General features: G+C 51.5%; 10 protein-coding genes across 10 annotated transcripts; 5 read left to right on the top strand and 5 right to left on the bottom strand.

Annotated features, from left to right (window-relative positions):
• The first annotated feature begins 320 nt into the window (after window positions 1–320).
• Window positions 321–1,758, top strand: CC84DRAFT_1204049 (phytanoyl-CoA dioxygenase). The gene is made up of 3 exons (XM_018181877.1): window positions 321–648; window positions 698–1,073; window positions 1,123–1,758. The coding sequence occupies exons 1-3, from the start codon at window positions 444–446 to the stop codon at window positions 1,472–1,474; spliced, it is 933 nt and encodes a 310-aa protein (XP_018039143.1). The 5' UTR covers window positions 321–443; the 3' UTR covers window positions 1,475–1,758.
• Window positions 1,759–2,418: 660 nt separating this feature from the next.
• On the top strand, window positions 2,419–3,326 carry CC84DRAFT_1185532 (putative short-chain dehydrogenase; the record flags this gene model as incomplete). Its single annotated transcript, XM_018180810.1, has 3 exons — window positions 2,419–2,483; window positions 2,540–2,862; window positions 2,920–3,326. The coding sequence occupies 3 exons, from the start codon at window positions 2,419–2,421 to the stop codon at window positions 3,324–3,326; spliced, it is 795 nt and encodes a 264-aa protein (XP_018039144.1).
• A 436-nt stretch (window positions 3,327–3,762) lies between these two features.
• CC84DRAFT_1185533 (uncharacterized protein) lies at window positions 3,763–5,804 on the bottom strand (the record flags this gene model as incomplete). The annotated part of the gene is made up of 3 exons (XM_018180811.1): window positions 3,763–3,923; window positions 3,986–5,700; window positions 5,731–5,804. 3 exons carry the CDS (start codon window positions 5,802–5,804, stop codon window positions 3,763–3,765), a joined length of 1,950 nt encoding a protein of 649 aa, XP_018039145.1.
• Window positions 5,805–8,734: 2,930 nt separating this feature from the next.
• On the bottom strand, window positions 8,735–9,872 carry CC84DRAFT_1215252 (uncharacterized protein; the record flags this gene model as incomplete). The annotated part of the gene is made up of 4 exons (XM_018182707.1): window positions 8,735–9,149; window positions 9,231–9,291; window positions 9,355–9,742; window positions 9,798–9,872. The coding sequence occupies 4 exons, from the start codon at window positions 9,870–9,872 to the stop codon at window positions 8,735–8,737; spliced, it is 939 nt and encodes a 312-aa protein (XP_018039146.1).
• A 464-nt stretch (window positions 9,873–10,336) lies between these two features.
• CC84DRAFT_1086924 (MFS nicotinic acid transporter-like protein Tna1) lies at window positions 10,337–12,041 on the bottom strand (the record flags this gene model as incomplete). The annotated part of the gene is made up of 5 exons (XM_018174177.1): window positions 10,337–10,939; window positions 10,989–11,243; window positions 11,292–11,496; window positions 11,551–11,806; window positions 11,864–12,041. The coding sequence occupies 5 exons, from the start codon at window positions 12,039–12,041 to the stop codon at window positions 10,337–10,339; spliced, it is 1,497 nt and encodes a 498-aa protein (XP_018039147.1).
• Window positions 12,042–13,232: 1,191 nt separating this feature from the next.
• CC84DRAFT_1257567 (uncharacterized protein) lies at window positions 13,233–13,947 on the bottom strand (the record flags this gene model as incomplete). Its single annotated transcript, XM_018184747.1, has 4 exons — window positions 13,233–13,336; window positions 13,396–13,527; window positions 13,581–13,776; window positions 13,828–13,947. 4 exons carry the CDS (start codon window positions 13,945–13,947, stop codon window positions 13,233–13,235), a joined length of 552 nt encoding a protein of 183 aa, XP_018039148.1.
• Window positions 13,948–15,011: 1,064 nt separating this feature from the next.
• Window positions 15,012–16,510, top strand: CC84DRAFT_1141750 (F-actin capping protein beta subunit). Its single transcript, XM_018176339.1, has 5 exons — window positions 15,012–15,096; window positions 15,155–15,454; window positions 15,516–15,595; window positions 15,643–15,945; window positions 16,000–16,510. The coding sequence occupies exons 1-5, from the start codon at window positions 15,071–15,073 to the stop codon at window positions 16,071–16,073; spliced, it is 783 nt and encodes a 260-aa protein (XP_018039149.1). The 5' UTR covers window positions 15,012–15,070; the 3' UTR covers window positions 16,074–16,510.
• A 1,710-nt stretch (window positions 16,511–18,220) lies between these two features.
• On the top strand, window positions 18,221–19,645 carry CC84DRAFT_1141753 (zincin; the record flags this gene model as incomplete). Its single annotated transcript, XM_018176340.1, has 1 exon — window positions 18,221–19,645. One exon carries the CDS (start codon window positions 18,221–18,223, stop codon window positions 19,454–19,456), a length of 1,236 nt encoding a protein of 411 aa, XP_018039150.1. The 3' UTR covers window positions 19,457–19,645.
• Window positions 19,646–22,278: 2,633 nt separating this feature from the next.
• On the top strand, window positions 22,279–23,328 carry CC84DRAFT_1162634 (NAD(P)-binding protein; the record flags this gene model as incomplete). Its single annotated transcript, XM_018178047.1, has 1 exon — window positions 22,279–23,328. Exon 1 carries the CDS (start codon window positions 22,537–22,539, stop codon window positions 23,323–23,325), a length of 789 nt encoding a protein of 262 aa, XP_018039151.1. The 5' UTR covers window positions 22,279–22,536.
• A 73-nt stretch (window positions 23,329–23,401) lies between these two features.
• On the bottom strand, window positions 23,402–24,932 carry CC84DRAFT_1215258 (uncharacterized protein; the record flags this gene model as incomplete). The annotated part of the gene is made up of 3 exons (XM_018182708.1): window positions 23,402–23,673; window positions 23,726–24,377; window positions 24,426–24,932. The coding sequence occupies 3 exons, from the start codon at window positions 24,930–24,932 to the stop codon at window positions 23,402–23,404; spliced, it is 1,431 nt and encodes a 476-aa protein (XP_018039152.1).
• Window positions 24,933–26,568: the final 1,636 nt, after the last annotated feature.

The raw sequence follows: 26,568 nt of genomic DNA on the forward strand, positions 1-26,568 counted from the left end.
CAGGCTGCTTTGCACCGGGGATAGATCAACTTGAACACTAATTGACCTTTCACCAAGCAATTCCTTGGTTAGCGATATTGCTTGGCTCGATGGAGTAGCATCGCGGAGGCGTACGACAGTATGCTGCAGGCAAGTAGAGATCCGGCCCGCGAAGTTACCTTTTCTTTCCCGATGGAATCTAGCGTGGTTGCCCGTTTTCCTTTTAACGGTTAGCGCAGATGTTAGAAAAGTTGGTCAAACGTCTCGGTAAGGTAAAGATCGGCAGTGCCAATTGCAGCTTGCTTCCAGGTGCGCACATTACTGAACGTGACGTTGTCTATCACCAGCTTCCAAAACCCACGACCGATGATAATTTGAAACAGAACAGCTAGAAATTTTAGTCGATTGAAGCACAAGAGTTGAATTGCGCAACCATCGCCAGCGACCATCATCACCTGATCAATATGCCCAGCACCATCAATGAGCTTCCCTCTGGCGTTCAGTCTGTGGCCGCAGACGCTCCTTTCGACTACATCATTCGCCTGCTGAAGCGCGATGGAGGTGTCTTCATAAAGAAATTCGTCTCGGAGGAAGACGTCGACCAAGCGTACAGCGAGTGCCGCGACCGCATCGACAACGATATGGAATGGGAGGGTGATTTTTTTCCGAGTGAGTATAGCATCCCTTAAAGCTAACACGAGATACTGAAAGCCATCAGAGGAGACACAGCGAGCGCCTGGTCTGATTGGACTGAGTCCGACATACACAAAGACACAACTCATGCATCCTCTGTATCGAGCAGTCTGTGATCACTTTCTTACGACAAGAAGCATGTTCTGGTGGGGAAATGAGAGAAAGGAGTCAGTATCGAAGCCTTACGTACATTCGGCTGTAGCCATGAGGATTGGACCGGGTGGAAAAGCACAGCCGTTGCACCGGGACGACTACATCGCACACAATGTGCATACTGAAGTCTCGGAATGGGATGATGCTCGAGACATGAATCGCGAGAGTGCTGTCGGGTGTTTTGTAGCAGGATGCAGAGTGACGCCTGAAAATGGCGGAACAAATTTTATTCCCGGCAGCCATCTATGGCAAGTCTTTCATTTCCCTGAAAGACCAGCATGCTAACCCAGGTCACAGGGGAAACGATCGCAAGGAGCCACCAGACGTCAGTATGTGCATCCAAGCTGACATGGAAAAAGGGGATGCATTCTTCATGCTGGCTTCTGCATTTCACGGCGGTGGAGCCAACAGCACGAAGGACGAGCAACGTCTTGTCTTTGGAACTTTCGTGACACGAGGCTACCTCCGTCAGGAAGAGAACCAGTTCCTTGCTGTACCTCCTGAAGTGGCGAGGCAGTACCCTCGAGACGTATTGGAGTACCTCGGATACTCTATCTCCGACCCGGCTTGTGGAACAGTCGACCAACTCGATCCGATATATGCACTTTATCCCGAGTGGAAAAAGGACGCCAAGTACAAGGATTTCTAGGTCAGGGGGAGTTTCAAGCAACATATCGTTTGACGCCTGTATCAAATTTTTCTCTCCCTGATCTATGTCAAACCCTTCTGTGCAAATTACCGAAGATAGTCAACGTTCGATCTATGCTTGGGGCTCCTTTGACAAAGTAGAACCTCATTGTTCAGCCAGAATTCCGTATGCCGATGTTACATTCTATGCATGACCGAGGACATTCACCTGGTAGAATGAAAACTTTCCAACCACCAAAGCATTCTCAGTATACGCACAGAGTGCAACCCAAGATCACAATTTCGACACAGAGTCGCCCGTGGCGATAAGCACGTTTTCGGCAATCGCGCAGGTTTCATTATATCATTTTCAAGAAGATGAAGCGAGATATGATTGCCAAAGCGTACGTGTTTAGCTCCAGGATGATGTCCGCTAGGAGCGTTGACGACCCAGAATTAGCGTGCATGAACCTAGCTTGAAATAGCGTTCAACACTCATTCCACCTTTACCCCGCATTCGGTGTAGGCATCCCGATTAGGCATTTTCACCAGGGGAAATAGTGATGCTACTGCTGAAGTGCTTCGGGTGGGTTGCACTAACTCTTCGCGATAAGGTGCCATGGACACCCCCAGAACGTGTACACCTACTCAAGCTACATGCATCCACTCTAGCCAAAAGAAGGAGTTTTCCCAGAGGGTTGGACCTGTCAAGTTATTCTCGTCCTTGCTCGTGCATGTTAGCACCTGGGAGTGGGCCAAGAGAGGCTTTGGACATCGTCGCTGTCGGGTTTAAGTGTCCAAATGTCCTGTTTTAGTGGAAGCTCTTTACTTGTTGAGTTTTTTTTTTTTTGGTTATTTGACTTGTGCCGTGCTTTTTCTAGACTCAGAGAATACTCAACTACAGACCTCGACTATATCCGCATCGCCAGAATGACTCAGGACCAGAACGGTCGTTCGAACGCTTCAATGGTGGAGCCTCGCAAAGTATACGACTTAGCAGGCTTGACTTCGATAGTAACGGGCTCATCGAGGTGCGCAAGTCTTATCGTGGCTCATTTGGAAGAAGTCGCTAACATTTTGTGTTTAGAGGAATCGGTGCTGGCATAGCACTTGAGCTCGCTCGTCGGGGTGCCAGTGTTGTCGTCAACTACACCTCATCTAAGAGTCAGAATGCGGCAGAAAGCATCGTCAACACCATTGAGGGCTGTGGATCTGGTGCACGCGCCATCGCGATTCAAGCCAACGTCGTTCTGCCAGATGATCAGAAAAAGGTGGTGGAGGCGGCGCTAGAGCTGAGCGGAGATAACGCCATACACATCCTCGTTCACAATGCGGGAAACGGGGACGACTGCCATTTGCCTGACATTACGGAGGAATTTTACGGCATGCAGACTGATCTAAATGTCAAAGGTATGCGTCTCAGTGACGAATATTGAAAGAATCATCCTGATGAAGTTGTTCGCGCAGCGCCTATCTTCCTCACCCAGAAAGTCATTCCCCACATGCCCCATGGCGGCCGCATCATCCTCGTATCCTCATGTTCTGCACGCATGGGTGTCGCTCAGCACACAGTTTACGCGGCCAGCAAGGCTTCCAACGAATCTTTTGCGCGTGTTTGGGCTACGGAGCTTGGTCAAAGCAAAGGTATCACCGTGAATTGCGTCAATCCTGGCCCAGTGGCAACGGATGGATACTTCAACAGCACCCAAGAGTTCATCGATGATTTAACGCCACTCGTAAACTCAACACCTGCGGAGGCACGAGTGGGAGAGGTGCGGGATATCGCGCCTATTGTGGGATTTTTGGCAAGCGAGGAGAGTAGATGGGTGACTGGAAGCACTGTGAGTGCTTGCGGAGGCCTCCTCTTCTTCTGATTATATTTTTACAAAGGCCAAGTGTACTACCCAGAGCCAATCAAGCGATGGAACGTTCTACATACCTACCTCCGTGTCTCGAAGTGACATCGCACATCGCCACCATCAGGGTCGGATTTGACACATGTCGACTACAAGCAAACTTCTGGTAACTTTTCATGGGTCCCACGCAGATTTCCATCGTCCGGTGTGCGTTCACCGTAATGGAGTTCCTTGTTCTAGCTTTATAGTCTTACAGCTCTAAAATAGTAAAACGGGGCAGGAGGGCGGTCATATGCTCCATATTAGCCCCGATATCATCACGACTGGAACAAAGGCTTTTTATATGTAGATGAATACACCAGATCCTCATTGGTACACAAGCTTCACAACAGCACTGCCTGACAGAGTGTATCATCTACTGAGCACCTGCCAAGTCCGTCACGCATTTTGCCAATCAAATACGCAAATCATTCCTCTGGCAGCCACTGCAATCAGTGAGCCTCGACTTGTTGAACTTCTGGTTCGACCGCGGGACATCGTTTGATGGATTGACCTCGAAGAAGCTTGTAGGTTTCAGCGAGACCATCATCTTCTCAGCAGGCATGACCGGGAAGTCTAAATCAATCAAGTCAGCATATGCGATCGGTCTCCAGATTGTGATGCTGTCATAAACCTACCTTCAGGTCTTGTCACGTGTGTTAGCCCAAATGTATGCCATAGCACTACATCTTCGTTCTCGACGTTCTCCTTTCTCTCGCTCCAGACGGCTAAACCTGTATCTTCGCGGCTCTGATTGGTAAATTCCCCGGCAGCGTACAGTTCGTCGTCCCTATACTTCGTGACCCAAATTGGCCTGCTAGCGAAAACGCCTCGCTTGTAGTTGAACGTGGATGGACCCATCATGATCATCTGGGAAGGGATACTATGCAGCTTGTACCCGACCGGTTTCCCAGAAATCTGGTTGATGTGATCAGGGTTGATGATCTTGTAGACCCGTGATTTTGCGACATCCAGCTGATAACCTCCTGGCTGTGTAATGGTAGTAGGCTTTACACGGAAGGCGTTCCCAAACGGATCTAGCTCTGGATCTGAACTGGCGACAGGAATACAGTCCTCGTAAATGATGCTATTTCTCTGTCCATCAAGTGCCGGGTTAATCCTAACGTTAAACAAATGCTGATGATTGGCAGCCATAACGCCGGGAGCTACTGTGGTGCCCCATTCGTGTTGGACGCCCTGCCTCGAAGGCATAGTAGACACAATGCCCGTGGCCTTGACTTCAATATGCAAGCTGGCGGCTTGATCGAAGATGAAGGCCAGAATGTATTCATAGTTAGCAACTGTAGCTGTGTATTGAAGGACGAGTTGCCGGTCCCGGACGACCGAAGAATTGTTGTTGCGGAAATTTGTGTGCTTCCAGCCAATGCCCTGGTCGACCTCATGCATACAGACAACATTGTTCATCAGCACTGGACTTCCTTGCGCATCGCACCTGAATCCGTCAAAGTAATGGATGTGCCCTAGGCAGTCGCAGCCCAGTTCCAGTGTGTTGGATGTCAGACCAAAGCCTGAGTCACCAAGGTCAAAGGCTTGCTTGCGGTGGTAAGGCGTTCGTGGATCGCCATAGGGCACAGTCATCTCACTCATTGAGACGCAGTAGAATAACGATCTACCGCCGTACGTGACATTGTTTAGAACTGGACCTTCTCGTAAGTTCCAGCCAAGATGGAAGTCCCACTTCTGCCATGCGATGCGATGGCCTTTGACTGTGAACGAAGGGCCTTCCGGTTGCAATATCTGGAGGGGTTTTAGATCCTGTCTGAAGTATTCGCTGCCCAAAATCCGCTCCGAGTACTCGACAGGATGAGCGGCGTTCCAGGGTTGTGTCTCGGTAATCTCGCTGCCAGTGCCTAATGGGAGAAAATCGATCCAACAAAGCTCGAGGGTGTGAGCGTCGAAAACCGGTGAGAATGGCGCAGGGAGTGAGTAATGGTTCGCTTCAGGATCGTCATTCAACACGATGTACATGTAGCATTGGAACATGCGTCTTCTCTCTTCACCGTCGTCCGTACCGTACGACCAGGGGTCATTGACAACTTTGGCACCCTCTGGGAGCTTCAGCTTTCCGATCTCGGTAAGCACATCGGGATGCGTATTGCATGCATTGTGGACACGTTCCCACTCGGTATAGTCGACTGGTCCTTGAGCGTCACGAAGCTCTTCCTGCGATACAACAACACAACGGATGACGTTGATAACCGCTTTCCATAGGTGAGGTGACGTAGCCACATGGTAGTATACCCTCGCACACCTGTCGACAGAAATAGCACTGTTCGCTATCCAGGCTAGAACCTCGTTCTTCGGGGGTTCGAGTAAGTCCACAACTTTGATCCTGAGTGGCGCCGGATATGCTTGTTGTCACAGGATGTTGGAGGCTGTGCGAATTTCCGTGGGAGAGATGGGATCAAGAGGATGAAGCAAAGTAGAAGCTCCCATAGCGAAAGTGTTCAAGGCGTGTGCACTGGGATGAGATTATGGAAAAGAAGAAGCAGTCAAGTGACCCTGCTGAAAGAGCTCTTGTCACTCTTGTACCTCTGTTGCACCTGTTATCGCACGACTTCAAGTAGAGCCAGTCAATGTTGTTACAATGACTCTCGCCAAGGAATGGCTTTCTAGGCACTTCTAAGGCATAAAGTTGCGGGACGATTGCCAAAGTGGACATCTTCGCTGCTGCACTGGATGCAAGTATCCACGAGGGCGGGCGAATTGTATGCGTACTACAATGCAGCACGAGATTGAGGTTGGTATGTTTCCTGTGATAGGCAAAGCGTTCAATGCACTCGAAAAAGACCCACTTGTATTGTCTTTGGTTGGGTGGCCAGCATGGACTAGCTGGAGAACAAGTGGACCGAAAGAAGACGAGCGATCTTCGCGAGAGGTTATCTGAACAGCCCTCTAACCCAAAGAGGTGATTTCCTCCACTGGCACCCACGGTTGGAGAACGTTGCAATTGTTCCTTGCACGGTGTAGAAACAGTGTCATTGAGGCCAAGCATCATTGGTTGAACGTGTATGGCCCAGATATCGGTAGCGGCAAGTGCCTCGCGTATTTCCAAAGTTCTTACGCATGACGCGCCTTGGGAAAACCTTTGGCCACCTCACGACGCTGTTTCGCTCCTCGTCAACACACGACTTAGTGCGTCGATTTTATTTTATTTCTTGGAAAATCCACGTTCATCTCGAGAATTTTCTCATTGTACATTACAAACATGGGCTCAATCAAAGATGTACCAAGCTACAAAACGAGCATTCCGGAACTCAAGAAGGCTCTCAGTAGCGTGGATGAATATCAAAAGATGCTCCGAGGGGAGCTATACTACTCCTTTGGCCCCGAAATGACCTGGGCAAGACGTCGATGCGCAATAGCTTGCCGGAAATACAACGCTGCCGAGGATCCCACGCGAAGAGAACAGGTAGCAATGTGGAGAGAGTGCGTCAATGTCTAAAATGCGGCTTTCAATGCCTACTGACCGCCAAGCAGCATTTTGGGAAACACAGACCCATTGCCACCACAGGCCGCCATCCAAGAAGAAGACGATGCTCAATTTGGCCGTGATCCTTGGGTCGAAGGCCCAATGCGCATCGACTACGGAATCCATATCACAGTTGGCCGAGATTCTTTCATTGGACCCAATTTCATGGTCTTAGATACTTGCAAAGTGAGTATTGGTGCGCGCGTGTTGATAGGTCGAAACGTGTCCCTCTACACTGCGACGCATCCCGTGGATCCAGCGATCCGGCAGGGCATCATTGGCCCAGAGATGGGCAAAGAGATACATATCGGAGACGATTGCTGGATTGGTGGAGGGGCTTATATTTTGCCAGGTGTGAACATCGGGCGAGGCGTCACAGTTGGAGCCGGGTCGGTGGTCACAAAGAGTGTGGACCCATTCACTGTGGTTGCAGGCAATCCGGCGCGCGTCATTAAAAGGTTGGAGAACAACATCAAAGAGGAGGAGGAGGAGGGGTAAACCCAACGGTACAACGTTTTCAGGAATGCATTGCCATTCATGAGCTTTCCTTCAAAGACTAAACTGGACGGTCATTGAGTAGTGATCTAAGCTTCTTGAGAAATTTTGATGGTGGGAGTGTATGCCTTTCCAGGTTTCTTCGTCTCGAGCAATGAAGTTTCAAGGCTGTGAAGGCCGCTGGGCGGCATTATTACCTAGGTAGAGTGAAAGACAGATAAGTAAAGGAGGACTGGGACTCATCGGGCAGCTTTGTTTCCTACAGAGACATGCGTCAACAGTGGTCCAGAAACCCCCGCCGAGCCTACATAAACTCTCCGCACTGCGTCTCTCACATCACCCACGTTGCAATAGACCTCTTCCGAAGTTCCTGCCAACTCCACACCTGAGACACCCGTACCAATGGAAGCGGCCTTGATGGTAGCCTGGAGGGTGATCAGGTCGTCTTGGCCAACGCTGCCTCCCACCTCCAGCCGCGACATCGCAGCGATTAGAGAAGCAGTGCAAGTGCTTTATTGTTACTCGATGACCTTAATTAATTTTTCCACTAACGCATACGCTGCACAGCACGTAATTGGAATGGCTCGCCACGACTGCGCTTTCCAGGCGAGATCCGGAACGAAATATACGGCTACGCCTTTGAAGACACCTAGATCTGCCCCATAAAGCTCATAAAGCGTGGAATGCCCTCGACCGGCTGGCAAGGAAGCCCTTCATTGCTGTTCGCATGCCGCCAAGTCATGGCCGAAGCAAAAGCTATCTACATGAGCAACGTAACGATCCTGCTATCTATCGCACTACTGGTTAGGTACACAATAAGATGTAGAATCTCATTGTTGACTCTGGCAATGTTTCGTCGCACTCGTTTATCTGCATATGTTGTTCATGATATATGTCGGTTGCCCAGGAGCTCCAACGATCATAATTTTCACTACGGCTTCTCATGCTTCACTTCTTTGGAATTCATTGAAGCCTGCGAGCAGGAAGGTAATCGTGGCGACCAATTGATGAAGACAAAGATAAAACGCAGCAGAGCTCGGCACAGAAGGAAGGTCTACTCGAGAGCTAGGTTGCCTAGCCAAGATGCGTGGCATTGCCACATGATTTTTTACGATTCGCTGCCAGTATGGGAGTAGAACACGAGGATCAGGAAGTTGTTGTTAGTCTTAGATATAGAGACTGCCATAGACAGATTGATCTGATATTGGGGAACGTTACTCCTTGGAAAGTCCCGTTGTTAAATCCCACCCTATCAAGCTATCCTCACTGTGCTGTTTGTCCATTACAAACAAGATCAATGAACACCACCAGAATACCCTTCCATTCATATCCCGCACATCGCAACCAGCGGCTCCCTGACAGCCCAAAGACAGCCCAATTATCCTGCTGGATCCTCCACTCAATCATCCTGCGCCGCATAGAATTTCCTTGGCCATATATTCATCCCAATCTTCTCACCCTCCCCGACCGGCAACCCCGCGTGCACGACCCTTCGATCCCCCACCCCATCCTCCCCGATATTAACCCAAAACACCGCACTCCCCTTCACAGGCTTAAATGTCACACCCTTCCCATCATCACCATCGTCCTTTCCCCTCCTCACCCTCCCTCCGAGCCCGACCTCCTTCCCATCCTCAATGCTGACGCCAGGAAACCATGTCTCTCCAGCCGTGCAATTATCCCTCAGAAATACGAAGAAGCTCGCCGGCCGATTGAACAGCCGCCCGCTGCCGTCGGAGAGGCGCTGGTGCCGCGGCCAGAAGTCTGTGTGCAGATCGTAGCGTTGGGTCTGGAAGTAGCGTACGAGTTGGGGACTGTAAGGGTTAGCGAGGAAAGCGATGAGGGGACAAGGAAAAGGATACAAAGAGGAGGAGAGGGGGATGGGAAGTACGTACGTGCTGAATGGCTCATGTGCATGTAGCATCGTTCCCAGGAAGGCGCGGGCGCGGTCGACGACTTGAATCAAACCTTATGTCAGCATTTATTTACAATGTCTCTAGGGGAGTCAAGCACACTTACTACAAGCAACAAGCGGCTCCTCGACCGCGAGTGGCGCACTCTGACTCGTCCTCCCACTGACCTTCTGATTCCCACCGCCAGACCGCGAGATAAAGCTGTCTTCGAAATCGTCCGCGCCCAGCTTGATGAGAGCTTCGGCTTCGGCGCCAGAGGTAAAATTGTTGATGTATATCATAAGTGGGTCGAGGGATACGATCTGCGTGGTGTAGGTGTGTGCGCGGCAGGCAGTGAGGAGAGACGGGGAGGAGGGGTTGATGGATGTGCTTGAGTCATTTTGTGGGGCGTGGAGGGGCGCAAAGTAGGGGCTGAAGTAGATGGTGTAGAGGGTTTGGAGAAGGAGAGGTAAGGTGAGGAGGGTGAAAGAGAAGCTTAGGAATTGTGCAGTGGACTGTCGGGGGCTGTTAGCTGTCACCTGGCTGGCATGAATATAGAGGTGTACTCACAAGCTCGAGCTTTCCGGTATTGCTTGCTTTGCGCGAAGGAGGTACTGCGCTCTGGGATTGAATCAGCTTCGCCATCTTGGCGGTTGTAGAAAGAGCATTGCACGCCGGAGTCACAGGTCGTGAATGGCAATTTGGTCTGGTGGTTGTGCCTGGCGCTGGAAAGTAGACACGGTGGGATGGTTACACTGCATATACAGCGGTAATATTATTTCCATTAGCAGGCCAACGCGGCGCGCAGAATGGTTGCAGGGCACTGGGACATTCCCTCTTATTGCCATACAGAGAGCAGGGATCAGAACAGCCTGAGCGGGGTGCGGCATCCGAGCAATATATGTTTGGCGGGGTTACTGCCGCAAGTTGATGAGGACACGAGTAAAACACTGGTTCCGAATTCCACCATACGAAAGCACCGAGAGCATCAAACATGATATGGATAGTATCTCAACATATCTCGCTTCCATTGTGGTATTGGTATCTACTGTCATGAAAAGAGTCTCGAATTCACTAGCCTTGTCACCATACCTAACCTCTGGAAATCCCTAGGTATTGAATTGCCATCTCGGGTGCTTGTCTCCTAGCTTCAGATCCTCTTCTGAGTCGTGAAACCCGTTGGTCTGAGGGTTGGCCGCAAGATACGCCTGCTTCTGCTCATTTTCCCTCGCCAGCAACCACCAAAGCGTACTGACTACGATTACATTACCAATCAGATATCCCAATGCGACCGCGTGGCCCAGAACATATCGAGGCGCAGTAGCTGGACGATACAACTGAGTTCCGATGACTGCGCCCAAGTTGCCGATAGAGATTTGCATGGCGTTAGCTGTAGCTCGCTTTGTCTGCCCCGAAACGTTGATGGCGGGCCAGGACAACACCAGCGCGACCGAGGGATAAATGCCCATAGCTGCGAAAAAGGTCCCAACATAGGATACCCCAGGTTTCTGTGTAGGATGCTTATTTGTGAGAAGGATAATATATCCAATGATGGCCAGCGTTGATGTGGTAATTGTGAAGAGGGCGCGACGCTTGTACTTTTCAGCAAGGATTGCCCATCCAATGGTGAAGAGCGTGGCTGCTGCGTAAGGGGGAATAGAAAGAAGTTGCGATTGCGCGGATGTGTAGCCCATGTCCTTGATGATAGTAGGCTGACACTGTTAACGCGCGTCCTTCAAACTGAACGGACAGTCGGCTTACCAAAAATAGTGACAGAGTGTACAAAGGCAAACTCATTGTATGGAAGCAAGCACCGTATAGCCAAACTTTTGGATCCTTGACAGCGTTGAGAACAGATGCCCAGGTGAACTTCTCGTCGTGTGTTGCATCGCTGTCGGCTTTGAGACGAGCGTTGATGTAGGAGCGCTCTTCCTTGGACAGCCAGCTCACAGTCTCCGGGTAATTTGAGATGAACAAGTACGCAAGGGCCGCAATTACTATTGTAGCGAGTCCTTCCTGGACAGTGTAAGGTTCACTGAATGCCAAAATGCTGACTGAACATACCAGAATAAAAATCCACCGCCAGCCAGCATAACCGCCAACTCCTCGCATGTGACCAATTCCATATGCAAGGATACCTCCAAACGCGCCTGCGAGGGAAGCGCAACTGAAGAAAAGAGAGATGCGATACTGGCGCTCATCTCTTTTGTACCACATCGAAAGATAATACACCACACCGGGAAAAAGACCGGATTCAGTGACACCAAGGCTGCACACATGTCAATACTCTGCTACAAAAAGTAGCCGATACAGAGTGACCCACAAGAACCGGACCGTGAGGAACCCAGCCATGTTTTGCGTAACTCCCATTAGAGTTGCGACAATACCCCATGCGATCGTCAAAGTCGGAAGCCAGAATTTCGGCGTCGTGCGCTTTAACACAATGTTGCAAGGCAGTTCAAAGAGCACATATCCAATGAAGTACAGCGTCAGACCAGTCAGGTATTGATTTCCAGTCATGGGTTTGCCGTTAGATTGCTTTAGGTCATTGAGTAGACCTTCGATTCTCGCGTTGGCGACTAAGCTCTTGTGTCAGCAAAGTCCACTAGGCGATGAGACGAGATCGCAAAACGCACCATTGCTGCGATCCAGAAACGAAAGCAGATACAAAATAGAGACCGCCGGGAGGAGCCTCAAGTCAAGTTTTCTGAGGAGTGCCTTCTCGTTGACAAGGCCTTGCGCAATGCCCTCCAGGTCTGAATCAGAGTTGGCTGACGCACCAGGTCTCTCGAGCTCATCCTTTTCCGAAGCCATGGTTCCGGAAGCCGCAAGTGGTGAACGATATGCAGCCGAAATGTTGTCGTGGAACGGAAACACCTCCTTAAGAGTACTGTCCACTCACATACCTACGTCAGTAAGTATTCCACATCTCAAAACGCCCGCCGATGACACCATCCGGTGGATTTGAAGCGAGCGGGCGAAGCCCACCCTCCAGGCATAGTCAGCCGGCGCCCTGGCAGTCATTGGGACGTGCTATTGGAAGGCGGTTCGCGATGACAGGGGATTTCCTCCGCGGCTGGCTTATCGGCAGGCCCAAGTCGATGGCGGGAAGAGAACGAGCCATGGCTTTGTGTTTGGTGTTGGAAACGAAATCCTGGGGTCCGATCACGACATTCAGATCTGCATTAGTGTGGAAGGAAGCTAGCCCGCGTGGAGTGGGACATGAACGTCGACACTAGACGCGTGGGAAGATCGAAACACGGCGCATCTGGCGATTGGCGCGACCCATGTGTTTGTTTTGATTCTCCTGTAGATTGAACTTGGATCGATGAGATCTTATTGCCGATGCAAGGATGAAGTAGAGCGTTGAGTAGTCGGGTGGGGACTCGAAGATCTGAGCACAGACCCGGACCCCACTTGCGACTTCTCCCACAGGCCGCTCCTGTACCACATCCTACATCTACGTCCACGGACAATGATTAGACGTATAAGATCAGAGTTAGTACGCTTGCCGAAGCTCGCCGATACTGCCAGAGTCGCTAGCTCATGGTCGTGACAGCTACTGAAGCCATAAAGAGCCTTTCCATACCGTCGGCCATGAGGGACTGTCTTATCTGGGGCGATGGGGTATCTCCTGTCCATTCCGCGATGCTATCAACGCTTCGAGTTCAGTCTAAACGGATACTGTCACACCCGAAGCATGCTAATCACTAGAGCCGGGAAGACATTGCGATTTGTCATATGACATGCATTGGTAGCAGCTACTGACAGCTACAGATGATACTCGAGCCAAAATTCCAGAAGACCAATGCGCTGATCATGGCGAACGGCACCATGGTATGCGGCTCAATTTCCGTCAATGACGCCAAATGCCCCTTGGAATCATGCCAATAACTCCGTGAGAGAAGAGATGTAGCCCATATCAGCAGCCAAAGTCTTTTGAGCGTTGGAAGAACGGCGGAAAAGAATCAGGTTGCGTCGACATAGCGGTCACGGACACCGCACCTAGATCTCCTCCTGAGCGGGGGTGGCCTCAGGCTTGCCATCGTCGACATCCTCCATCTTCTCGTTAACCTTGTCGTCAGCGGTAGCCTCGGTCTCGACGGCAGCTGTCGGTTGGTTAGCAATGCATAGCATAGCCTAGCACGATGTAGGCTGATTCATTTACCGGCCTCCTCCTCGTCGGAAGACTTCTTGTTCTTGGGGCGGGCCGGGCGACCACGCTTCTTGGGAGAAGCTTCCTCGCCATCCACCTCCTGCTTCTTGGGAGTGCGCTTGCGAGGCGTGGCCTTCTTGGGCGCTGGAAGCTGTTAGCATCGAGGGTTCAGCCAAGGAAATTGCGATAACACTTACTCTCCGGCTCGCCATCAGCGTCGTCGTAAGTCTTCTCGGCCTTCGCCGCGGCTTTCTTCTTCTGCGACGTCTTTTTGGGCGTAGCAATAGCACCGTCAGTTGCGGCGTTGAGCTTGTTGCGAATCTTTGCCCAAGCGTTGCCGGCGGAGCGCGGGTTGGTCATGCCAGCGTATTGAGCCAGCTTCTCGTAGTCGATCTATCATAATGAATTAGCACAGGGTGCGCCACTGTTAGAGGAAAGACTTACGTCAGGAGGACCAGACTTGAGGGACTGCATGGCCCATGCCAGCATCTGCATTTCGCGCTCAGTGAATGAAGGACCGGAGCTGGAGCCGGAGTCGCCAGCATCGTTGCCAGAGTCGGACATTGTGGTAGACGTGGGGCTTGGAGGCCTAAAGGCTTGTGGTGGACAAAGTAGATGGAGGCAAGAGAAGCACTTGGCTAGGAAGTCAAACTATGTCGTGCGTGAGGAGAGAGATTGTGTCGGGTGTCGACGTTTTATATGCAATGGGGCACGATGTTGCCCAGGTGAAGGTGAGTGCACGCAGATACTACGCCATGGCGTGCAATGCGACAAACAGCCGACTTCACCCAGGCAACGCAATGTAAAATGAAGCTGACGGGCGGCGAGCGAGAATCTATCACCCAGGTGCGGCAGGACCGTACATGCGTGCATGCGAATGGGTGGTTTCCGCCAGTTTTGCAGACCATGGATGCAAAGATATTCGCGGTCGAGTCCCGAGTCGCTAGAAAAGACTTTTCTAACGCTGGTTACACACGCCATATGAGTCAAATGGCCATCGAGGAGGACATTTAGCATACAAAGGTACCATTGCTTTCCATTGTCCGTGCTGTGGTGATACAGAACTGGCCTTCAGATGCAACATGATATCACTTCACCCGTATCAGGCCAATTACCCACAAAAAGTAAAGCATTTCTGCAGCTGCTTGGTCAATACATTGATTTTCAACCATGCAGTGCTGTCACCATGAACTCGAGCTGTCACTTTCCGATTGCTCAACTGGAAATGAGGCCTTAACTATTCTGTAATTTGGCAAGTCTGGTCACTGAAGATACGGGTGTGGCAGCAAGGCTGTGTCAATGATGGACTCGAATGCGTACTTATGGCTCTTGCTGGCGTGAATGTGAAACGGTCGCAAGTCAGGCAGTGGAAGGTGCAGCCCGTCAAACATTCGCTATCAACCAGGAAAGCGAAGGACGTATAGATAGAGCTTGACACTTCCCGATCTAACATACTGGCTCTGTATCTATTACAACGTCTACACGCTCCTCGAACAGCGACATCGTCATTGAGTTTCCACTTACACGAGGGAGGTTTCGGAGGTCGCGCTATACCGCAATGGGCGACCCCCGGCGGCCTGACTCGTGCAGCTCCACGCTGCTGGAGGGGTTAGGCAAGGCCAAGCACACACGCCACAACTCCGCTGAGCTGTACCTCCCCCAGCACTACATTGGCCACGGAATCAACATGGCAGAACCCATAGATAGCGCGCTGTCAGCATCTCTCCTCCCCCAGCCTTTGGGCGCGTCGTTGCCAGCTAATACGTGCCAGCGACCTTCTGCGACGGCTGAACCCCAAAGATGTCAAGCAGAACGTCGACAACATCATCGAACTGAACCCCTCCCTGGAAGAGGAGCTGCTCGAATCTGTCGATATCCCACTGTCGGTGAAGAGGTGCTCGTCAACGAAGCGCGATTTCCTGTGCTGCGACTATAACCGAGACGGCGACAGCTGGCGGAGTCCATGGAGCAACAACTTCGAGCCGCCGATTGACGAGGGCATCACGCCGAGCGAACGCATACGGAAGATGGAGATCAAGGCCAACGAGGCTTTTGACGTATACCGGGAGTTGTGAGTGGTCTCAGCTGGAGGAAGACCGGTAGCACCGTGGAGGCACAGCTGACGGGGACAGGTACTTTGAGGGTGGCATATCGAGCGTCTACCTCTGGGACATGGACGACGGCTTTGCAGGCTGTGTGCTGCTCAAGAAGTGTACGTCTGTCTGCGCACAACCGCGCAAAGCATGCTGACAGAGACAGCCGTCAAGGGTGGCAGCTGGGACTCCATCCACGTCTTCGATGCCCAAGACCGCGCGCGCACTGCTCACTACAAGCTCACCTCCACCGTCATACTCTCTCTCGGCACCGAATCGGAAGCACTCGGCGGTCTCGATCTGTCCGGCAACATGGTTCGCCAAGTCGAGCAGGATATGGCTGTCGAAGACGATGGCTCGCACGTCGCCAACATTGGCAAGATGGTTGAAGATATGGAGCTCAAGATGCGCAACTTGCTGCAGGAAGTATATTTTGGCAAGGCCAAGGATGTCGTCGGAGACCTGAGGAGTGAGAAACTGACATGCTGCGTGACTAACTGACGTTCGCTAATGAAACCCACAGGTATCCCACCGCTGAGCGTGACAAATCGAGACAGGCAGACACAGCGAGAGATGATTAGTAGTATGAGCAGGTAGGATGGGCTCTTCTACGACGACATAAAGACGGTCCCAAGCTTAACAACACCCACGACGAAACGACTGATATCTTCATCTGGGACTCCAGTCACCAGCGCCGTGAGGACCGGGCTGCTGTGCGGATTCTCACCTCGATGTAGTTAAAGGCAAGCATACAGCTGGTCGCTCGCAGCAGCAATGGACACAAACGCTCCCAGGCTTGAAAGTCTCTTAGCCGACAGCTCTACATCATTATTGATCCTAAGATGCAACTTTTCTGGTCCATGACACTTCCCGATTTTTATTGACAATACCAACTAGTCTGGTGCAATGTGCTCGTAAGACAGGATTTGAGTACTGTGTATGATTGCGCTTGCCGGCAGCTAGACCGGGGTTAGAACGCTAAAGCGGGTGGCTCCTTCTCCCGGATATCCACCCCTCTTCTTCCATAGATCCCCTCCAAGAAGAGACAATGTCACGCTTGACACTATGTTTGTTGATGACGCACGAAAACACAACCATAGTTCAATTGCCGTGCATCAGTTATAAGGTCACGCTGCGCTTTCCCTGGACATTACCTGCATTACCGACTGCGCGGCTTCCCAAAGCCGGTAGCCTCACATCCAATATGTCGCAAATTATCGTACACGAGAAGTGCCCAGACCACCTCGATTGCTGATCGACATTAAGTGCAATGCGCTATTCACTGACTTCGATTTCTCGTCGACATACTGCGCAGGACTATGAGAACATTTGCTATTGAGAGGTTTCTCCATTGACGTGAACGATGACTACTCCGGCGTCCCTGCTGTAGTCCTTTTCAGCCTAACCTGCATGGTTGCTCCGCGGTTTCATCTATACAGTTACACAATCTCAAAGCTGTATCCCCACGATGGATCCACCCACCGGACCTGGCAGAATGCCTGCGCAGATCTCCGGCTGACTTGTATACAGCTCCTATATTGGGGTTACCATACAACGTCAACGAGCAAAGATTAGCGCTAGGACCGTCTCTTCAAGTCCAATGACACAGTCCCCGGAGGCGACACTAAAGTATCCCAAATTTCTAACATGCTCACTTCAATTTCAGGGGAAACAGTCCAGAACGAAGCGGACCCGAAATCGAAAATCGCCACCCATGCGCTGCATACGAGGTTGGTTCTTCGTGCTGTCGGTCCAACATGGCGTTTCACTACAATATTGATGAGCGCTCCACCTTTGACCGCGAGCTGTCCCGGGTTGCACTCAACACTCGGACGGTATGACCCGCCTTTGGGTTTCGGACCTGACATCTTTCCCCTCTCGAGCTGAGAGCAGAGCACTGCGCCTCTCTTGATGAGCCGAGTATACGACACAATGTCCGAGCAAGTACGACAACAATCGACATCTGTACAGAAATCCCCCAAAATACGCTTGAATAGGTAAACTGTTGTATTGATTCTCAAACCTACATTCTGCTGTATGACTTTCGCTTTCGTGAGCGGAGATTGTCTGGGGCCATCCCACTCTTACACACATGAGACATTCATTCATTACCTTCACAATTTGACAAGAATACGACGTCAAAACACTCTCATCGCTTTATCACGTTGAACGAAGCTTTTCCGTTAAAAATATGAAGGCTTTCTTCGCGATACTCCTTACCGGACTCATTGGGTCCTGTGTCTCCGGTCCTATCAACGATCTCGTGGGCAGAGGAACGTCCATCATCCCAAGCGCTGCTCCCACACCTACTCCTACACCCCAGCCAGCCGATGTTTTGCGTGTCGACAAAAACAAACGATCCAAGAATGTGCATAACTTTTTCAAAGCTTATGGCTGGTTGAAGAAGGATGGGACCATTCCAGACTCGAAGCTGCCTGCTGCAATACGTAAGATCCAGAAGGTGCTAAAGGTTCCGGAGACGGGAGTATACGACGTGCACTTAGACACAGTCATGAGCAAGCCACGCTGTGGAACAATACCCCAGTACAACCCATCTGAATCTCTGGACAACAGTACCTTGCAGAGTCGCTATGTCTTGTGGGGGCCCAAATGGGACCATACTTCGATCACATATCGCTTTGTCAACTACACGGCCGACTTGCCTCCTGCACAGCAACGTTCGCTTGTCAGGTAAGCCACCCTATATCCGCGGACTCTTTTATCTACTTCCCATCTGAGATCGCATGGCCCGTTCACTAATTCTTATCAGTGCTGCATTTGCTCGTTGGACACAAATAGCGCCACTAACTATCACCGAAGCTCCGTCAAGCACACTACGAGCTGACATATACATCCGCTTCATGTCAATGGGCCCTACCGAGGATGTCTACGCGTTCACAAACATGATAGCAGATGGTCTGGCTCTGTCGTCCGGTCTGATAAATATCACATTCAATGACGACTTCGCGTGGAATGACGACCGGCTCTTCAACTATACCGCAGTTCACGAAATCGGCCACGCTCTCGGGTTGAGCCACAGCAAAGTTGAACCAGCTATCATGTTTCCCTTCTTCGAGGGCGTCATTCGCCCCATCCACCCCGACGACCAAGCTGGCATCCACAGCGTCTACGGCTGGAAGAACCCACGGTGGAGCAGAATCGACAGCAACGTCGCGAGTAAGGGCGTCATCCAGATCTCGTCTGCTTCTGGTGCGGTCAGCACCCTCGATGGACTCTACCAGCTGCGATCCACTGGTCAGATCCTCCGGTACAATCCCTCTGGTACCTGGACGTCCGTCGATAACAATAAAGACACGATCCAGATCTCTGGCTCCAACAACTTCCTCTACCAGCGCCATACAGATGGTACGATCTGGAAGCTCACCGCGGGCAGCTCCACCTGGCAGCAGATCAGCCCGGCCTCCTCCAACGTCATCGACATCTCCGCCGCCGCGGACCAAGTCTATATGCGCCGCAAAGACGGCTGGGTCGCGCGATACTCCGGCTCCGGCCAGACCTGGCTCACCATCGCGCAGCCTTCCGCGCCCGGCTCCCGCCAGCTCGCCGCTTCTGACTCCGCAACCCTCTGGAACCTGCTCGCCAACGGCGACGTCGTGCGCTCCGAGTACCCCTACACGTCCGACGGGTGGCAAGTTGTCGACTCAAACCCGTCGAACATCGCGATCGCCGTTGGCGGGGAGGAGTTCTACAAGCTGCAGAGCGACGGGAGCGTCGTGTGGCTCGACTCGACGGAGTGGTTTTGGCGGACGATCGAGGAGGGTGGGAGTGTGGCGGTGTACGCGGTCGGGAGCTTTGTGTATAGTCGGCATGAGGATGGGAGTGTGTGGCGGTATACGGGGTCCCCGGGGGTGTGGGAGATGCTGGATGGGCGGGCGGATGCGGTGGTTGTGGTTGGGGATCGGAAGGGGGGCGTTTGGGAGATGGTTAGTGGAGGAGATATCTACAGGCTTGTGTCGTAGCGACAGGAAGGGCCGTGCTGTTCCACAGATTCTTCAGGGGACGCTCGGAGGGTTATGTTGCTCGTCTCTGTATCGGCTTCAAGACGTGCCCAAGGTAGTGTGTGCGGAATCGCAATGCTCTGGCTTAAGGTAGTATTGAGTAGTGGTGCGCGCGCCGGCCAATGGTGCTGGGGATGGAACCATGGATCCGGGACACGGAGGCTCGATATTCTAGTCTTGGAGTTCACCTTGTCCTAAATCTGGCTCTGGGTGCCGTTTCCTGTCAGGTAGATAAGGCCCATGAAAACATGAAACAGCATTGTATTGACAAAGTTTGGATGTTGAAGAGTGGGTCTTGATGTTGCCGAGGTGAGCAGTGGAGCCCATAACGGCCGCTTCCGCACGGGATGTACCGTGGGCCTGGCGCCGCAACTGGAGTTGGGTCACGGGTCCGCTCGCCGTCACAGCACGGGCCATGCATGAACGATACCGTGTGATGATCTAAGTAGAGTAAGTATGAAGATGCAGTTGCCAGCCGGCTTGCGCCGGCTAGGTTCTAAAATAGTCAATGCAGCAGAGTTTTCTTTTAAAAACCGTGTAAGTGTCGTTCGTCTGGAAGCCATAGAAGAGATTACCTGCTCGCTGCCAGGCGGAGTGACGCCATGCAGGTCGTCGCCAGCACACCACGGGACGGGCGCCGTCTTGCAAGAGATTGACAGGCACAGCAGGATTCTCCAGACCACCGGCAAGCTGCCGAAGCGAGGGTGTGCTGGAAGGTTTAGGGCGGCCGCTTTGTTTCAGCCTTGGGGTCTTTGGATGATGCGGGGCCCCGGACTCGCTATTTCACCGGGTCCCAAACTTTCGTTATCGATTGCAAATAGATACCTCGCAACTGTGGCTCAGCATCCGACTTCGCCGAGCGCTTCAGAGTATCATACTCCAGCTTGCGGCAGTCGAATGCACCAGTTCGCGGGTATGCGAGATGCGTTTACCGAGAACAACATTCGATTGATAAACAGATTATGGGACGAAGTGGCCGTTGAGTTTGCTCTGGATAGCCTTGCGATGCATACGCGCAACAAGCCGTGTTTCGCTCACATCTGACAAAACTCAATCAGGGCCTTCCTTTGTGGCAATAAGTGCTGGGAGTGGCCAATCCCTTACAAGATCTACTTCCAGGTGAATATCAGCTGCACGCTTCGCCCATTATATTCGGCCCGGCGGATACGCAGCATCTTGTACCTGCTTTACCAGTATCGCGCCACTGGTCGATTTAGCGCAGCGTTAGTCACTGACGACGCACGTACGTGCATCCTGCTTGCATACCCGTAGGAGGTGGACTCATGGCACTCGGGGAAGTGCCCTCTTGAGTCTGCCCGGCCCTGCATAGAGCGAGAAAACTCTGCACACGCTGCTCCAGTCCCGCGTCTGCTGTTCCCGACGGCCTTGTGTGCACCGGCGGCCTACAAGACGTGGCCCCGTTTCGACAACTGGTCCACATGCTATTAGTAAAGATGTGAATGACACGCTGAGATTGGTGTGCCAGAAATGGGGCCATGGAACGCGTTGCGCGGCGGCACGACATCTCACCTTCGTTGCAGCAAGCTGTGTTCAAGTTTCCAGCGCCTATTCTTTTGAGTTCTCGCAAAGCAGTCGGGTTTGCAAGACTCTTCCCGGAAGCCTCACGACCACAATCTCACTAATAGTCTATCAGGCACCACTGTTGAAAATGGCAACGCAATGTTCTTCTGTCACTCCCTATGATATGGTGTCATACATTGACATCAGTTCTTGCGCTTACACAAGGCCCGCCCTGACTAGTAGCCACAGAATCTACCACACTAGACTAGCTCCCGGCCACCTTGACGTTCAAATTTCTGTTTCTCACAAGGCGCACTACGGTATGGAAGAGGGTCGTGTACCTGCATGAACTCGATTACCCAGTTCGGAAAAGGGACGAAGTAGCGAGCCATTCTGCCTCAACCAAGTATGCAAGCCAGCCTGGGTGCCATCTCCAAGTACAAATAGACCTTTCGCTCTCACAACTTGCCCATCGTCTCACACCAACACTTCTCATCACTCCAGTCCCATCGAGATACAGATCGACAGTCAAATTCCGTCAGGATTGATTGACTTAACAAATCAATATCATACTCGCACCAAATTCTGCCCTTCTAATATGGCTCCAGTGCTCCCATACAACATGCACCCAATCACAACTCCCACCATCTCCTACAACATCACTTCAAATGCCTCCCACAATGGCAATCTGCCGCCAAACCAACAGTGGGGTCCGAACGGGAGTGACTGGATCAATGTTGCGATTGGTGCTGCCGGGATCTCAGTTGCTGTGTTGGCGGTGGTACTTGACCACAGAGTCCGAGGTATCTTCGATCGTCAGTCTCTGAACGTACCACAGAAGGTATATAGCTAAGATCATGGATAGCAAGTCCAGTAACGGGGCTAGGTGCGATGATTCCGAATGCACTGTGTGCCATTTGCAAGAGGAGCGGAACCCGTCCAGACGAAGACGAGAATTGAAATTGATCGAGCGGTATTTCAGGATCTACCAGTATGACAAGGAGTGCGGGTACAAGGCGTTGGTCTCATTTTTTCCAGTGACATTCTTTTCAGCGATGTTTTATCAGCAACTATTCTTGCGATGTCTTCTCCTCCTTTGCGTCCTTCGGTTATTGCCCAATAGATCCAGTCACAGCCGATCATGTCTACGTCGTCCCTTGTGCGCAGTTGGTCAGAAAGGCCCGCCGTACCGCTAGCGTCGCCGCTCGTGCATTAGCGAGCCCGCCTCGTCCGCCAGTTATCCCTGCTATGACCTACAGAACGCCTATCAAGCATGTCTTTTGTAAGCTTTCTTTCATCGGATGTGCGGGGACGAGCGGGCTCGGGGTACGCACGTTGCTCAGACCCGCGGTCGTGGAGTTAAGCACTGAGATGTGGTGATGATGGTGGTACATAAGACAGTGCGAGCGCTGGTAGGAGGATACATCAATCCATTCAACTCATTCAAGTCTAAGTTCAATCGCAATCAGCTCTTCAATATCAAATACACTCACACATCTTTTAATTCCAACACCCTAACAATGGCCCACCCCAACCGCCTCCAAAATGCCCGCGTCCTCGTCTTCGGTGGAACCTCAGGTATCGGCTATGGCGTCGCCTCCATGGCCCTCTCCAACGGTGCTATCGTCACCATATCCGGCTCTGCGCAGCCCAAAGCCGACGCCAAAGCGGCAGAGCTACAGTCACTGTACCCGTCGGCCAGCGTGCGCGGCGTCGCTCTCGACCTCTCCGACACCGCGAACCTCGAGGCCAATTTGAAAGCCCTGTTCGAAAAGGTTACCAACGGCGGTGAGCAGAAGCTTGACCATATTGTTCATTGCGCAGGCGACGCGCTGTTCCTCCCCAAGATCCACGAAGTCAGCGCCGACAATGCACTTCAGGGGTTCAACGTGCGATGGTTGACTTCGGTGCTGATCGGAAAGTTACTCGCTACGGGAACGTATATGAACGCGGCTACCAGTTCGTCCTTCACGCTCACTGGTGGAACCAACACCACGAAGCCGATGGAGGGGTGGTCTATTGGGGCCTCGTGGGGCGGCGCGTCGGAGGGCCTCATGCGCGGCCTTGCCGTGGATCTGAAGCCCATCCGCGTGAATCTGATGGCGCCAGGTGCGATTGACACGCCGCTGTTCCAGAAGTTTGTAGACAACGTGGGGAGGGAGAAGGAAGCGGAGATCAAGAAGGCGTACACGCTATTGCAGACATGGGGGGATGTGAGGGATATAGCGGAGGGGTATGGGTGGTTCATGCGGGACCACTATGTCACAGGGACGATTGCGAGTTCGGATGGTGGAAGGCTGTTGAAGTAAATGGTGTCTGTGCTAGGGGAGTTGTCAATATGAGCTGAAAATAGAATCGATATAGACATATTTACTTTGTTCGTCTTCACGACATTGTCATGCCCAGCTTCGCGACTTCGTCCTTTACGAATCCCCACTTGGAGCAGTCGGCAAGCAATCCCCTATATCCTCTTTCTCTCAGACTGAGGAGCTCTTCCTGGCTCCTTTCTCTGTCGCGTTTCAAGGCTATGGAAAATTTCAGTCCTATCACACTGAAAACGTCATTCATTCTCTCAAAGACCAGCTCGAGGAAGTCGATATCGTTCTTCAAGCTGTCATCGTCTTCTAATCGGTGATGGATGATCAGAACGCAGCATGCTAACTCACTCAATCAGTAATCTTCTTTGCTTTTTCAGCTACGAAAACTTACCCATGTAGAGCGATGACGCAATATGTACATTGAGTAGCAAATCGATGGATGTTCGAGAGGCATTTTTAATTGTTTGAGAAGTCGTTTTAGCAGCCATTACGGTCTTGCTGAAGAGCTCCTTGATACCTTGGGAATTCGAGGATGGGACAGCTCGATAATGCAATAGCAGCAAGATAGTGTTTAAAGTAGCATCAAGCCAGACCACCTGACCTCGGTCTTCCGGTGCTGCCTCTAAGACAGAAGAGGCGGCACGAGGCATACTGAGTCGCAACTTCAGAACATGGGTGTCTAACTCCTCGCATTGTTCCGCGTATTCTGGGCTACTAGGGTTGTCGTGAATGGAATGTACGAGATCTGCAGTACGACCGAGCAAGACGTACGCGATGATGAGGTAGTGAAACATGTTGAGTGGAGTTCTGGCTTGCGATGCAGTGGTCAACAAGCTGTTCACACTTCTAGTGAACGGAACATTGACAACACTATCCAGGTTCGTTTCGAGGCTCATGGCCTGGAACACAGAGTCAGCAACGGGAATGTCAACCTTGAACTGCCTCTCATCAATTGCGCCCGGCCAGCCTGTAGGCCACGACTGGTTTTTGTCCATGAAGAAAAGTATCCAAAGGACTCGTCGACATTCTTCTTCCTCGATTGCCTAAAACACCGCTAAGTCATATTCTTCGTAGGGTTGATACAAACGTACTGTTCTACCTTCCCATTCCACTCGATTGTAGAAACCACGACGCTCACTTTCTATGCCATCTTTCAACCCTACAGGCATTACTACAGCATGCTCAGAGTCCATACGATTCATGCCAAGCGCTGCAGCCTGCCTCCACGCTTTCCCAATGTCAAGCCAACAAGCAGAGAAGTCGCCACAACTGTATGCGTGATACACCAGAAAGACTACGGCTTGTAGCGTGCGTAGCGCAGGGTACGGGTCTCGTCCGGTGATGTCGTATAGAAATTTGGCTTGGTCGTACCATTCGGTGCGGCGGGCTTTGATGGAGGGGTCGCTGTGATGGCTCGCGGCCACGGAAAGCATGGAGTAAAGTAGAAGAGGTGAGTGTGCCTGTATATGCCCACTCTGAATCTCGTCCATTAATGTGTCTTTGTGGAAACATGGCAGAACAAAGTAAATTTGATTGAAGAAAATCTCCACCAACTCGATGATGACGGCGTCCGATGGAAGGCAAGCTTCTGAAAACATTGCAGGCTCGCTATATTCTCTGGTAGGAGTGCGCATAACATCGATATTGGATACAGGCGTAGGATAGACATCTTGGGAAACGGTAATAGGTTGCAGCACGTCAAGCCTAAAATCAGGAAGTTGCAATGGAAGGGTTGGGTCCCAGGTAGCAAACGATGAAACAGGCTGCCTAATGCTGTCGATGCTCTGGTAGTTAGGAAAGCGATTGTCGCCGTCCGTATGAAGTGATGCTGGGACAGCGTATTCACAACGAATATTCCATTTTCGGCATAAGCCGCAAGAAGGTCGTTCTCCCTGACATGAAGTCAGCATCATCCCCTGGAAGATTTTTAAGGCAGATATCGCTCACATCGCACCTCCTTTTACGTTGGCGGCAACTCTGGCATGCTTGCTTCCTCTTCGACACGGACGCAGGTACCATTAGGGATTGCATGTCAGGCTATAGAAATAAGCGCATCTGTCAGCTGGCAGTGTAGACTGTCATGTCATACAGTTCGTTCCAAATAGGACTCAAATGGCCCGAGGTAGGAGTCGCTCAGGTTGCGATAGCTGACAATACCTGGTGTGGAGAGAAGGTCATTCTACAACATTGTGAGATGAGGTAACGGTGCTGACTAATACGGTAGTCATTTGGGTTGCGAAATTAGCGCACTTCTTAGCGCCCCCCACCGCGGATACCTATAGTATCTTCCAACTTTCAACAGCATTGAAAACCAAACAAAATGGAGCACCATATCAACGAATTGGGACAGGATCATACCAGCCACTTAACACAAAATGAATATCTTTTCATGTACAAGGAAATGCTTTCTTTCCGCTGACCTCACACCTGGGAACAACCACTGCGCGTACGTCCCATGCCTCACATGGCTCCGGCACGGAAACGAACCAGAATGAGGGTATACACTACTCTGTCTTAATTCACACCAACTTTATGCCCACGCCTTCAACGTTGTTATCTTCAAGAAATAAGTCGTACTTGGATGTCGCTCCAGACTTTTGAAGGCCTGTTTCCGATACACATGGAAGTTGATGATTTCGAAGCTTCGTAAGCCCTTGCTCCAAGGCTTCCAATCACCATTGCTGTGAGTTTGTCAAAGCCTGCTTTGCCGGAAGCTTTGTTGGAAGATGCTCTGATATCTCCAAGAGTCGTTGCTCTAACATCCTCGAAATCCGTTGCTCCATGGCGACCAAGATTGGTTTTTCCATGGCCGCCAATAGCTCTTGCCTTGGGGTTCCCGATAGACGTTGCTCCATGACTTGCAATAGCCACTGTCCATTTGTTCGAGGTTTTCTGATGCTTGTTGCTGTAAATTTCTCAACTGTTGGTTCATATCTGCCATCATATGCTGTGCCAAAAGTTCCAATAGTTGTTTCACCAAGGTTTCCAGTGGTTGCTCTTCGAGCGTGTTCAATAGTTGTGCTGACGTGGATTCAGAGCTGAGATTTGAACTCAGGGCTTTAGTTGCTTCTGTTTCCCAACGCTCGAACGCGAGCTCGAGGGTTTTCAGTCGTGTATTTAAGGCACGGAGACAGCTCCCATCCCGATTTTTCTCTACAACCTTGTCCAGCGGACCTGAGTTCTCCGAGACTTGGCAGTTCCTCTATAGATCCGGAGGTGAAACAGAGCGTATTT

The sequence above is a fragment of the Paraphaeosphaeria sporulosa genome (genome assembly GCF_001642045.1).
Source record: "Paraphaeosphaeria sporulosa strain AP3s5-JAC2a unplaced genomic scaffold CC84scaffold_3, whole genome shotgun sequence".
NCBI classification, from domain to species: Eukaryota; Fungi; Ascomycota; class Dothideomycetes; order Pleosporales; family Didymosphaeriaceae; genus Paraphaeosphaeria; species Paraphaeosphaeria sporulosa.

Coding starts and splice junctions, on each gene's coding strand:
- CC84DRAFT_1204049 (XM_018181877.1), top strand. CDS start 444: ATGCCCAGCACCATCAATGAGCTTCCCTCTGGCGTTCAGTCTGTGGCC. Junction 649..697: donor GGAGGGTGATTTTTTTCCGA/GTGAGTATAGCA, acceptor GAAAGCCATCAG/AGGAGACACAGCGAGCGCCT. Junction 1,074..1,122: donor ATTCCCGGCAGCCATCTATG/GCAAGTCTTTCA, acceptor CCCAGGTCACAG/GGGAAACGATCGCAAGGAGC.
- CC84DRAFT_1141750 (XM_018176339.1), top strand. CDS start 15,071: ATGGCAGAACCCATAGATAGCGCGCT. Junction 15,097..15,154: donor GAACCCATAGATAGCGCGCT/GTCAGCATCTCT, acceptor AATACGTGCCAG/CGACCTTCTGCGACGGCTGA. Junction 15,946..15,999: donor TGTCGTCGGAGACCTGAGGA/GTGAGAAACTGA, acceptor TGAAACCCACAG/GTATCCCACCGCTGAGCGTG.